This window comes from Colius striatus, chromosome 5, assembly GCF_028858725.1.
Source record: "Colius striatus isolate bColStr4 chromosome 5, bColStr4.1.hap1, whole genome shotgun sequence".
Lineage (NCBI taxonomy): Eukaryota > Metazoa > Chordata > Aves > Coliiformes > Coliidae > Colius > Colius striatus.
The window spans coordinates 36,812,616-36,826,889 of NC_084763.1; the positions used below are offsets into that span (position 1 = coordinate 36,812,616).

General features: G+C 36.5%; 1 protein-coding gene across 1 annotated transcript in view; it reads right to left on the minus strand.

Annotated features, from left to right (window-relative positions):
* Nucleotides 1-646: 646 nt before the first annotated feature.
* Nucleotides 647-14,274, minus strand: part of GHRHR (growth hormone releasing hormone receptor) — a 48,771-nt gene continuing 35,143 nt past the window's right edge. Inside the window, exons 5-13 of the mRNA XM_061996917.1 lie at nt 12,686-12,783; nt 10,878-11,010; nt 9,792-9,945; nt 8,482-8,542; nt 8,306-8,375; nt 6,853-6,944; nt 5,278-5,407; nt 3,719-3,760; nt 647-1,505 (exon numbers count right to left, since the gene is read on the minus strand). Of these exons, the coding sequence (XP_061852901.1) occupies nt 1,383-1,505; nt 3,719-3,760; nt 5,278-5,407; nt 6,853-6,944; nt 8,306-8,375; nt 8,482-8,542; nt 9,792-9,945; nt 10,878-11,010; nt 12,686-12,783 (903 nt within the window). The 3' untranslated portion in view covers nt 647-1,382. The remainder of the gene's footprint in view (nt 1,506-3,718; nt 3,761-5,277; nt 5,408-6,852; nt 6,945-8,305; nt 8,376-8,481; nt 8,543-9,791; nt 9,946-10,877; nt 11,011-12,685; nt 12,784-14,274) is intronic.

Here is a 14,274-nt window from a genome sequence, read left to right on the forward strand (position 1 = left end):
GAAACCTGGGAGTTGCATCTAAAACTACTTACTGCACTGACAGCAGCTCAGCTGTTGCATCTGGAAGATCTGTTTTATTTCTGTCTTTGCTCATTGCAATGTAAATCCAGAAGCAATTTGCAGACCCTGAGAATCATTCTCTATCTTCAGGTCAATCTTCTACTGCTCTGGCCCTATTCCAAGTGAAAGTAAGTCACACATAGCAAAATTTACTCTTCAAAGGTTAAGGAGTTTCTGTTACTCACACTTTCCATACCTGTTTTATCAGACTTTGAATGTGACAGACAAGAACTTCTAGAAACATAATCTTATGTGATTAGTATGCACATGCTTCTAAACTAGTGGTAAGCTCAGTAAAAATAATTTCCATTCAATGCATTCCCTCTCCTTAAAAATGGAATTGCTTACGTTTTTTAATTCTGCTCAACATTTTATATTCATGATTGAATTTGCTAAAACAGTGAAGTTAATATTCATTCTATCAAAACTGATATTGATATCAAACTGATATTGATATAATTCTATCAAAACTGATATTGATATTCTGATTAAATCGAGTCACATCTTCTGATTTTAGCCACTTCTGTTTCCAGCTTCTGCTATCTCACGGGAGGATATTCCCTCCCTACTCTATGAGGATTCCTGCCTCCTGTCATATTGGAAAAAAGCTGACTAGAAAAGGACAAAGACCAAATGTTCAATAGCCCTGTTTAGGTGAGAACAGTTGCTCACATACTTTAATGCAGCTAAATAATTATTGTACATGATAGAAAGCCAATGGAAATTATTTGGACAGGCTGCTGGTATTCTTGCATCTGAGTGATCTGGGGCCAAGTCCTTAGTGCAGGCTTCTTTAAAAGCGGAAAACAAGAGCCCCAAGAAGTGTGTGTATTCATGTGCTTTCATATCTATTACTAACATGTCCATTTAATGTCAGAGTCATCATGCTAACACCATTTCAGAACTGTAGGACTTATTTACAAGCCAGAAAATTCATTAGATACAGTCAAAATTCACAAGTCGTAATATGAAGTGTTATATCACTGTTTGAGACATAGAGATAAGAATGTCATCATACATTTGAAAATCACTGGAGCCACACAAGAAGAGGTGATTTTTGTGTTTATTGTGATGCATAGTATATCGATAAGAGGATTATTTTGTGTTTAGAAGGATGGTCAGTGTTTAATCTGTTACTGCAGTGCTTGTCCTGCAAAAGGCACTCATTGAGGAGAATTGTTGTAGCAGTGGATTCTCCTTCAGTTTGCTCAGTATAAATTGCAATCATTATATTTTGGTGAGTTTGGATTTTTTCTGTCATTGGGTTTTAATTTTTTTCCTAATCAGGCTTTTATATGTAATTACTCCAGACCTTGAGATCTTTAGCACATGGATGTAGTCATTTTTATTCCAGAACTAGATGGCATGGTCCACCGTGTCCTCCTCCACACTCGCATAAGTCCATATCTCTTACCGTGCCACCTCCGGCCAATTTCCGTTTGCACCTCAAAAGGAAAGAGGAATGCTATGTTACAGTCATATACTGTTTGGGACTAGAGCGATGGGAAAGAGGAAAGACAGAAACAATGGATAAAGAAGTGTAAAATTTAGACATCTCAGTCCAAACTAGTTTCTCTGAGCTGCCTTTGTAGCTGATAGAAAAATGGCATCCTCCAGAGAATGTTTCATCTGGTCTCTCTCAGCATGCCCATTCCTCTGTGCTGATGAAAACATCTCATGTGGCTAGCTCGGAGTTAGCCTCTCATGTTGAAAAGAGTAAATGAACTCCACCCTGCTTTTCGAGAAGTAAGGACATACTTTATGTGAGTCCTATGTAATGACTATGAGCCCAATATGCAACATTTATCATTAGAGCTGTTACACAATTAAATAAGTGAAAAAAGGCCCATTTCTATTTTTAACTTACGTTGCTTCAATTTCTAGTTGTGTTCCTCAGTCCACCTTCCTATGCTGACCTGAAAAGTCTACCAATACTAAATAACATTCTCCTGTCAGAGTAGAATTATAGAATGGCAGGGGCTGGAAGGGACCTCCAGAGATCATCCAGTCCAATCCCTCTGCAGAAGCAGGTTCACCTAGATCAGGTTGCATAGGAACATATCCAGACGGGTCTTGAAGACCTCCAAGGAAGGAGACTCCACACCCTCCCTGGGCAGCCTGTGCCACTGCTATGTCACCATCACAGTGAAATAGGTTTTTCTTATGTTTAAGTGGAACTTTTTGTGTTCCAGCTTCATCCCATTACCCCTTGTCCTATTACTGTCTACTGTAGAAAAAAGGGATGCCCCAACCTCCTGACACCCATCCTTTAGATATTTGTAAATGTTAATAAGATCTCCCCTCAATCTCCTCTTCTCCACACTAAACAGCCCCAGGTCCCGCAGCCCTTCCTCATATGAAAGATGTTCCATTCCCCTGATCATCTTGGTGGCCCTGCGCTGGACTCTCTCCAGCACTTCCCTGTCCCTCTTGAGCTGAGGAGCCCAGAACTGGCATATATAATATATATTTATATTAATATTATATCTTTAGATTATAAATATTTATACCATCAGAAGAAATTAGATTTATTAACACATTAGTGAACAGGAATGTTAACTGAACACAAGCATCTTTAAAGCACCCAATAACTCATAGCCATAATCTCATTCAAAAGGCAAAGAAGTGTTAATATAATTGAAGACATTTGTTTTAATATTTTAGAAATTTATGATAAAATTGCATGGATCACAGCACACATAGACAATTAAATCTTCACTGAAAGCTTAATCTGCCCTAAATTTTAACATCAGAAAATGTAGATTTAGTCAATACAACTCAGGGAGTCTAGTGTGGTTCAGCTATCTCTAACACAGACAACTGTAGTTGGCTATTTCCATACTTTACTGACTGTGATGATTAGGGCCAAGTTTCCGCTCCTAAACACGTCTTTGACACTCTGTGAGATGCCCTGTGAAGTGATATGTATGAAGCAGAACTCTCTCTTTTTAGGACCTGCAGGTAAAACTAAGTGATCTGAAACTGAATCACAGTCCTACTCTAAATTAGGTATTTGGTTACACTGTAGGCAGAAAAGAGGTGGAAATTCCAGGGTTTCAAACCATCCTAAAATATGAAGGATAAAACATTATGTTTCCTATATGAGTAATTTAAGATGCACTCTTCTCATAACATCTGGATTCTAAGCTAAATTAAATTGTTCCAGTCCCATCAACAGTAGAATTCTGACATCCACTCTAAATGGAAAATGAGATTTATCAACATGAAAAACTATTGGGAAGCTTCATGAACATATTAAAAATACTGGAAAATAATGTTTGAGTGTTGGGCAATCAACATAAATATAAATTATTTCCAGTTCAATCATAGCCCTTTAGTCAATGGATAACTCTTTGCATCATTGCAGCAGACCGTACTTTCAGGTCAGGAGCTAGCATAGATTTTGCAAGACCTGTTATAGTACAAAAATATGCAGAAAAGATACAAAATGCTTGATGGAATAGCAAAATAGTAAAAGTCCGTTTCTCCACTAGATGGCTTCATTCCCATGAAGATAAATTCCCATGAATCTTCATTGATTCTCATGTTAACAAGAAATCCTAAGAAACTAAAAGGTTTGATTTTCTGCTTTTATGAAACTATTAACTTTGTATATCTGCCAGTGAAAGCAGTATTCAAAGGGATATAGTTCCTTTACCTCTTGGTTCAGGAAACAGTAGAGAACTGCTACAATAAACCCCTGAAAAAGATAAAACCAAAATTTAAAAAGTGTTCAATGTTAGACCTGTTTGAAAAAACTATTTGCAACATCTGACTTAATGATAATATTGTGTTTGTGAATTAATGCGTATAACTAGAGGCTAGAGGATTGCCATAAGTGGGAAAGTCCTTTATGTATCTCCAATGAAGGTGATCAGCCAGATAATAAACTAGTTAGTAACATTTCACCAAAATCAGTAATGTGATAAGCATTCATAAGAATAGAAAGTATGACAACTGAAGTTCTGCCACGTTTGTGCTTACAGAAGTATGGTCCATTCGACAGTTAAACACATTGAGAGCTAAATCTTTTTACGTTGTAAATCAGTAAGGAAACAAACTTTGTAAAGAACTCATACTGCTTTCCAGTCAACTTCTGTGTCATTCTTGTATGTCAGAGGAGATCAAATTCTGGCGTAATTAGTGCTTTCTATTAAGAATGTGAAATGAAATAAACCCAGGAAAATCCTAGGAGGTAGTTGGACCTATGTGATCAGATACTAGTTCAACAATTCACTCTTTTACTCAGCTAACTTATTCTTTACACTGTTAATTAATTCAATGCAGGCAAATTTCAAATCAGAGGTCAAGATCAAGGTTTGAAGGATATATTGGACAGGACTAACACAATCAATTAAATCCTCAAGAGGACTTAAGCAGCACAACTGCTGGATTTTTGGTGATGCTCGCTGGTAAATGCATATCCGCCAGTGAAAGCAACCATTCAGAGGGACGTTTCTTGTAGTCTCTGAGGTGCAGCTAAGGGAAAAGGAGGAAAGCAAAGGGCAGTTGGGCCCTGCCTTATTTATAACTCAGGTAGCAGACCCCTGGAGGGTATGTCAAAGGAACCGCATTAGCTGTTCTAGTCAGCACCAGGCTTCTCAAGCTGTCCATTTCCTGTGTGCCAATTCAGAGCAGGTGGTGGCATCCAAAGTACACCATTTTTATTACCCAGTTGAGAGACACATGTAGCACTCCTCAGGGAAGTAGTCTGTATGTGACTAATATGTACATCAGATCTCATTTTGGTATTTATATGTTTGCCTGCCAATTTATTATTTGCCAAAGACCTAGCAAGGGAGCTGGACCTATAACTTTAATTTGCCCTGGATAGTTTAACATCAGCCCAAATCAATTTGACCTCGTCAGTGACATCGGAGAAGATATATGGATTATTAATAATCCACATATGTAAGTATGTGGAATATATGAAGACTTTCCATGCTTGACTTTGACCCACCATCCAATTTATACATGCATCTGAAAGAATTTGGCTTGTATTTGAAAACTCTGCAAATACACAGTCTTTCTATCCTATAGCCAGGAGGATATAGGTCACACTTTCAGATATGGTAACCATGAACTCTATGAGGAGACACTAGCTTCAGAATTCAATGATTTTTATTGTTTTTCTGTGCAGTACTAGTTGTCATGTAGACACTAGATTAAATTAGAATAACTACTAAGAAGGAACTGAAGCTTTTGCAGTCATTTTACCTGAAAAGATCCAATGCAGAGGTCTAAGTAAAGACGAACCCCCAGGCTGGTATATTCTGGCAGAAAGTTGAAGACAATATAGTGGGTTCCAAATAATGGAATTAGAAGCAGAGTTGATCTTGAGAGACGTCTGACACAAAACATGAAAAGAATTAAGGTAATATTTCCCTGAGCAAAGACTAATGCATGCACAGAACCATGGAGTGGTAGGGTTCAGAAAGGACATCTAGAGATCATCTAGTCCTCTCAGCAGTCAACCCTCCTACTAAAGCAGGTTCACCTAGACCAGCTCATGCAGAAACATGTCCAGGTGGGTTTTCTTCTAGAGAAGGAGATTCCACAGTCTCCCTGAGAAACTTCTTTCGGTGCTCCTTCACCTTTACAGTAAAGTAGTTTTTGCTTATGTTCCAACATAAAGGAAATTTTCTGTGTTCCAGTTTTTCTCTATTACCCCTAGTCCTGTCACTTGAGACAATAGAAAAAAATGTCACCCCATCCTCCTCATATCCACCTTTCAAATACTTGTAATTATTAATGAGGTTGCCTCTCAGTCTCCTCATCACCAGGCTGCACAGACACAGATCCTGCAGCCCTTCCTCATAAGGAAGATGCTCTAGTCCCTGATCATTTTGGTAGCCCTGCATTGGACTCTCTAGAAGTTTCCTGTCCCTCTTCAGTTGGAGAGCCCAGAACTGGACACAGGCCTCACCAGGGCAGAGTAGAGGGGAGGGAGAACCTCCCTCAACCTGCTGGACATATTCTTCTTGATGCATCTCAGGATGCCATTGGCCTTCTTGGCCATGAGGGCACGTTACTGGCTTATGTTTAATTTGCTGTCCATCAGAACTCCCAGGTCCCTCTCTGCAGAGTTGCTCTCTAGCAGGTGAATCCCCAGCCTAGTAACACCCCTTATGTCACAGTAATGAATGGAAGTTAAAAACAGGATCTAGATGTCTAAATATGAAGTTTGTATATCTTGGGACTATAGTATTGGACAAAAAGCATAATGAGGAACCATCTGGAAACAGCTTTCTGATGCTCATTGCCTTATTAGTAACACATATTCACGGTTTTTCTTATGATGTTTTGGCAATCTATCTTTCTGAATGGGATTATAGTTCAGGAAAAGAGAAAGGAGTAGAAAATATTTTGCCCCGTTGTAACCATTGAATATTTGACAATTATTTGTAACTAAATATAGGTAATGTGGGCTCCTTTCATAGTCTGTATACAGGCAAAGACATCTATAATGGGTTATTTATCTCACTCTAAGTCAGAGGTCTAATGTAGATATAATGAATAGTTTCCTAATCTCCCCATTGATCAATTGGAACAGAGACATCTGAACTAATCTGAATACATTATGTTGAGATAGTCAATATTAGGTGAGATGAGTCTCATCCTTTTAATTATATCATTGGGAATGGGATAAGGTTTAAAATTTCTAAAATTCAATGCCAACCAACCCAAACCTGTCTGTGACACTGGACAAATGCTGCTCTGTTTAGAAAAGATTGTATATATATATTTAGCATTAAAATAATTGACTTTTCAAATTATTATTCCATACAGTACCTGTACTGAGAAGAGTTATTGAAGTTGATTTGTCTAGGATTTAGTTTTTTCAACAAAATTCTGATGATGTTGATAAATAGGACAAAATTGACCTGTTCACAATATTTAGGGGAGAAAAAAGGAGAAAAGTTTACTTTCTAATGTGAAACTTTGCAATGAAAATTTCTTTTTTAAATTCGGTTATTATGTAATATGTGCAGTTTGAGATCACCGTTGTAAGATTAGTAATGCAGTTCCTATTAGCAGCATTGAAGCATCTAAATAGTCTCCAGTCCTTAAAGAAATAGCTGAAGATGAATTTGACTCTGTTAAGCAAACAATTTTTGTTAATAATGTGAATGATTCTTTTTATTTTTCATTTGATGATGCATTATTTTGTCTAATATCTTTAGACGTTATTAGTAGACATCATCTGACTACATATAGGTATCTGCAATGGGATGACTGCATCTGAGCTAATCACCCTGTTCTGCTTTTGTAGTCAATGGAGAGACAACTAGCTTAGTCAATAGACACTCAGGTGGAGTTGGGGATGAGTCATCCCCTCCAAAGAGCATCTGAAGAGATCTCAGAAGCATTAACTCAGTTCCAAAGCTAGCTAAAGTCAACCCTAACTTGCAAATCAAATTTTGTACAAATACAATTTGGCACAACTTTACTATTGTAGCTGCTCAGTTTTACATAATCAGTTTCTCCCTATGCATTTTTGTGTGTCCATGCAGATCAATTCATCTTTAGATGAGGCTGAATGCTGAATTTTGACTAAGAATAGACACATTTTACCAGAAAGCAGAATCTCATTTTGCACATTGATTATGCCTTAAACATATTTTAGCAAAAAAAAATCATCACTGCAATCCCCCGAATCTCTTCACTTTAGATGTTGATGCCAGATGAACACTAGTAGGAGGGGAAATAACAGAGGTAGGAGGAAATTTAATACTTTATTAAAATATGGAAAAATAGAACCAAAATTCAACTTGAGCTTCTTTATTCATGGAGTTTGCATATATATGACTTATTGCATCTGTCCTTCGTAATCAGTGAAAGCTCAACTGTTTATTCAATAAATGTCAGCCTTAAGAGCTTTTATCATTGTTACCAGCTATGAGCAGAAAACTATTGCCCTTGAAAGTTTCTATTACAATTTATGGCTGATTCTGGACTCCTGAGCTAAAACTTTTCAGATATTATAAGGATGTTTAGACATTCACCTGCTGTTAATTTCAACCAAACTGACAACTCTGTGGAAGTTTTAATTTGTTCGAAGCATGATAGCTTGGGGGGAATGGCAGCTCTCTGCCTCTCTTTACTTTGCGCTAGACACAAGCAAGTTTACAGTAGAAATCGTGCCATTCCTTGCTTCAACCAACATTTCAGCAAACATTAACCAGATTTTAATTTTGAAATCTTTTTTCTTCTAATCACTAATGACAAACTCAGAAGAACCTACCGCAACAGAAATTATAATAGGTCCTTTGATTAGCCACCAGTAAGGAGAGCCTTGATTAATATCCCAGCATCTGAGCAAATGACAAGAAGTTTACAAAAAAAGTGTGCATATAAAAACAGCAATGAATTAAAAATACAATCCAAGAATACAAAATAATGTGGGAAACAATTACTTACGCTGTGTCTTCAAAATAGAATTTTGCTAATGTCCATGTAAGGGTGAAAAGTGTTGGAAAGCCTGTGAGAAGTTAAACAAAAACTGTGGTTGTCTAGTTTCATCAATTAATCCAAATCTTGTCCACTGAAACTCTGTTGTGATGATATAGATCACTTGTTTTCAGAACTGCAATTATCCTTTAGATCCTATCCATGTAACAGGATTTACTTTAAACTTACAATAAAAACCTGAAAAGAAATCCCCTAATACTTATGAGGAAGTTAAACAAGTGATGACATTGGCTGTTTGGTGAGCACCCATCACTGTGAAGATGTAAAGGGACACAGGAGTTACTTTGCACATAGTTCTGCCGCAGAGGCCTGAACTTGCAACGTTTTATTAACATGAACACAGTTCACCAGTGTGACCTCACTTGAAGTTAGCACTTGCATGTAGATAGCACATTAAAGCTCATTTTTATGTAACAAGGCTGCCTTTAACTTGAGAAAATACTGGGGAATAGCACTTTTCAAACACATGATGCCGTCTGCCTTAAACCTTCCTAAAACACCATTTGAAGTCTCCCCAAAACACCAAGAATTTTGCTTAGTTGTACCTTAAACTTTGATAGCAACACATAAGGATTGCCTCCCTAAACTGACCAAAAATTCCCATAGGCAAGTGCATTCACCTGCCATAAAGGAGTTTTCTGCTTTTTCCTTTACGTTGCAACTGTATGTGGTCAGCCACTTAGTTTGTGATTTCTAAGGCATTACAAAGGTCAGAACAATTAAATTTATTGCAAACTGCAAGAAAAAAAGGAGTGTGGATGCTGCTGTCTCATGCCGGCACTATTATTTAATAGACTGAGCTACTTTATTCATGCAATTGTTCGAAGTATGGGATATAGCAATATCAGGACCACAAGCATGCCTGCTGTGACTCCAGATAGCCTCATTCTCAGAAGACTGTGTAACTATATTCTGCATGAACAAGAACAAGGTATACCTAACTTTTATGGTTGTGGTAACTCCCTAGGGGTATCTGTGTTTTCAAAAGGGAGAAGAAAGTTAAATGCACTGTAACTCCCTCTGTGGGTTCCCATATGTACTTAGTTTTCCACTTATTTCACAGAGAATTTGATGCTGTACTTTTAAAAAAACTGATAGTTTCTCATTAATATGCATGTAAAAACAAATTCCAAGTAATGCCCAAGCTAGGCACTTCAGTTAAAGTATTTTTAATGGAGTATTCCAGTATTTTTAAGGGAATGGATGAAGCCTTGCTTAACATCTTGCTTTTTTTAATTTCATATAAATGCCTTACTTACCCCATCCAAAGAGAACAAGCCACCAGAAGTATCTTCTTCCATGAGAAAGGGATGAGAGTAGTAGACAGTTTAGATAAAGAGCCTCTACTAGCAGCCACATGAAATTGGTCATCATGAAGTAGTGACAGAAAACAACTGAGATCTTGCATTCAGTCTAGGGAACAGGAAAGTCATAGTTTAAGCATTCATTGTGGATACATGTGTTTGATTTGTAGATGTAGCAGGCACCTGTAATTCTGGCTTCGATCTGCAAAGAACAAGATCTCACACTTACACGCATGTTTAAAGTGAGACCTTCAAATGTAATATGGCTTTCTGACATGAAGGACATAGGTCAGAATCATAGAATGGTAGGGGTTGGAAGAGACTTCGAGAGATCATCTAGTCCAACCCCCTGCTAAAACAGGTTCACTTAGATCAAGTCAAATCTAGATGATGTTTATCTATCACAATACTCTGAAATCTCCACTGTATTTTCCTTTAGGTCTCCCAAGTATGTGTTTTCTCCCACAAATACACTACCTTCAAAATATCTTAAATGACTAGAGTAAAATGCTCCATTAACCCTTGGTCAAATGTCCAAGAACCCACTTTCCTACTTGTGCTCAGTTTTAGATTTTTGTGTGGCAACAAGGAACACAGAAGAATCATACCCTAAGCATCTGAGCAAAAACATTGCCATGTTGCCAATATTTGTGACTGTATCAAAGGTAAGTTGGTTAACTAGTACCTTCTGTATATTGCAGTTTAGAATTCAGAGCTTCCAGACAGAACATGAAATCCAACATTTCCAGAAGAAATACCTTTAAAACGTGGTTCTATGAGGTAGTCAGAGATCTTAAATTTTAAGGTTCAGATTATAGAAGCATAACAGTGTAATCATACTACTTTAACAAAGTTTATATCTGATTTAGAGTACTGCAAGATCACAAATTAATGCGTTCAGAACATATTGAGTAGAAGAATTTTATAATTTTCATTATCAGGTTAGAAGGAAAAAAAATGTAAGTGGTGAAAAAGAGCCATGAAAAGTGAAACCATTTATAGATGGTATGCAAAAACAAGTGCTGCTTTTCATGTGCTTACTGTAGAGAAGGTGCAATGATCAATGTCTTCCTCTCGGAAAAGGACAGCATCCTTAATAAAAATGGCAATAGCTTTTAAGATAAAAGTGAAAAAGAGTTGTACATGGATATAATTCCTTGGACAACGAAGCCTCCTGGAATAAAAGAAGAGAGATCTTTCTGCAGTAATTAACTGATTTTTGCTGGCAGTAATTAAAAGACACAATAAGCCTTTGCTTCTTCTCAGGTACTTCCAGACATGTATAGAAAGAACATTTTTGCCCACTGAACTCTCTCTGCAGGCAGGGATAGAAACCTTCTTCATGTAAAACAGTTCACCCACAGTCTACATCTTAACCTCCTTCCATGTTAGATGGTGCCCTGGTGAAGTTCCCCGCCTGCTAGATTTCAGGAATTGCAGATTTAGTTTATGTTCAGTATACCAGAACCAGGGTTTTGATTGGCATTATTTTTGTGCCAAGAGAAATCTGCATTTGAAGATAGATTTTCACTGATACTATTCTGATTCTGGCTTAACCATTCCTCAATATGCAGGGATATTCTATACTAAATAGACAGCTCTCAAAGAAGAGAGTAATGATTCCTTAGCAAGATTTTTCTATACTCTATGCTATCAGTGAGTTAAATTGCATAAAACTCCCATATAGACAGCTTTATCCAGAATTACAGATTTTTTAATTAGTTTACCAAAGTTACTTTTATGTATTAAATTAACCCAGATTAAAATTTTTAAAACAATAAGGCAGATATATTTGAAACACTCAGTTAATTCAAATTAATTTTTGAACATTACTAAATACAGGCTTTTGGAGGTTTCAACTTTGTATTTTCATTTTGAGATTAAGATTTGAGCTAATAAGCAAAAAATTCCATTAAAAGCTGAATTCTATCCAGATCCAGTAATCTCAAGGTCACGTAATCTTACAGATCACATAGTGTGCAGAATTTTATTACTGAACTCAAATGCCAACCCCATTGTTAACTCAACTTTTTCCTCCCTACTGCTAACTTTCTTTATGTCCATTGTTTCTTTCCCCTTATTTGGGCCGGTTTGTTTTCCTGAGGTCAAAGTGGATGTCAATAAACATATCTGTTGACTTCCAGACATGAGCTAGGAGCCAACAGAGGTCAAGAAACTTTCCTTAGAGAAAGCTGATTCTCACAGCATAATAATAAATCTCTATTTTTTTTATCGTCTTGAAGAAATGCTAGAAATAAAGAAAGGTTAATAAAATAAATTCTACATGGCAGCAAACCCAAATCTACGTTAAATGAGGAAATAAACCAACATTTTTTTCTCTAGGTACTCTAAATTATACCTGAAATGGTTAATAGCTGCATAGCTCAGTAGGAAAAAAATTCTTACCAAATGTAGTCAAAATCAGAGCCTAACATTCAAAATATGTTTTTAGTTGTAAATGTTTAAATAGTAGTATATACAGTTCCATAGGAAAGTTGAATTAGAATCAAGTTTTTTGTGTATATTCTTCTTATTAATATAAAATTAACTGAAGCCATAAAAGGAAAGCCCACATAGTTTATAAAAATTATCTTCATTCCTGCTAAAGCAAGCATATTTATCTATTGAATATTTAGAATCAAAGTGACTTGCTGAGTTTTACCAATAAACAGACAACTTTTCATTTCTAGCCTCAATTTAATATTATTTAACAAATATGGCCAGAAATTTGTATTTTTGTTCTTTTGGATTTCTATCTATATTACTTTGTTGTGCCTAATACTGTCTTATGCAGTCTAAGATACCAAGAACTGTTAAAAGAATCGAGATCGGAGGATAACTTTACATACCTGAACGCAATAAGAACGGTAACAGCAATAATGAGAGAGGTGATGGATATACTGTATCCTACAGTGTAGATGATCTTTATTGTAGAAAAGTAGGATTGCTATAAAAGAATAGAATTATTTGTCACATAACTTGCAGCCAAATGACAGCTGGTTTATTTATTTTGGCAGTTTTGCTTTGTTTGATTCTTTCACTCTGTTCATATCCTTGACTGACTTCTTTTTTCTCTTTTAATCTCACAGTTAAACTCAATTGAAATCTTTCATCACATTTGCTTTGTGAAGACCTATTCCATAGCTATATCAATATAACCAAGTCATAGAAACAAATATGTATTGGCCAGGATGGTTTCAATCTCATTCACAAAACTGTAAAAAAAAAAAGCCAGTCTTCCATTAAGGCATTGTAAAAACTCTTCAGCATTTTTATAAGCTCTGCATTTTATCCCTTGTTTTCGTCCACAGTAGTAGCAGAACAATTCTTCTGGCAGCTGGCTGCATGATGAATACAGAATTCTGTCAGCCTTTCCTTATATTTCTCCACTTTCCTTCACTCTGCTTCCTTTCTCACAAATTTGCTATCTATTCTTTTTTATTTTTGTTGTGTTGTGCTGCTGATTTTTTTCTGGTCTGTTTTTTTTTTTTTTTGTTCTGGCAAACTCCATAGTTAGTCAGAATGTCAATCAAAATCCATTTCAATATAAGCAGCATCTCTATCAGACATGATCTCTGAGTGAGGATAACCTGACTTATCCTTATGACATGAAAGCAGAAAATAGACTGAATAAGCTGTAGGTTGCAAATCTTTCTCTTCCATCTAACATGGTAAGTCTATTGGATCCTATTAAAATGTTTTTATATCCTAAAATCTATGCAGCTGTGCATTGCTTTGATACAGTTCACTGTGGGGAAGGGCAGATACTTGTTTTCAGCTTTAAGTATAACTTACAACATTATAAGGTTGACATTGGGTAGAATTTATTTCATTTATTTTGAGTACTTAAAATTTAGCTAAGTCTTAGCAGCTGATATAGTGACATATGCATGGGAGAGAACGGCCACAGGCCTGTACTGTTTAATTGTTAACACAATCCTGTTTCTTTTTATTCTTTCATTTCTAGGTAATAAAGGGAAACAAGCACCCCCAGAAGACAATTCAATTCATTGTGAGGTAAAACCTTTTCACTTCCTGTCAGCAAGAACAAGGATGTGTCACTATATCTACCTTAACAAGTGCAGTTTGATAAGTCTGGTTTAGTAGAGCTAAACCTTTGGTGCTGATGTTCTTACATCTATTTTGTGTGCATTTCTGACCAGCCATAATCTAATCTCATGGATTTAACTTTTGCTAATGGTCAGGGCACACTAAGTGCACCCTGAATTTGTCTTCCAGTTTGCTTTCATCCATGGGAAGCCAGATTATCCTTTCTGAAAACATCCCTCAGTGTAAATGCAATAAGTAGGGATAGCCAAGAGATTTCCTTGAATATATCACACCTGACCCTGATCAACTATGTCAGGATTAGTTTGGGCATACATAGTAGTTTTTTGAGACTGATGAAGTTAAATGCTGTGGAAGCCATACATGGTGG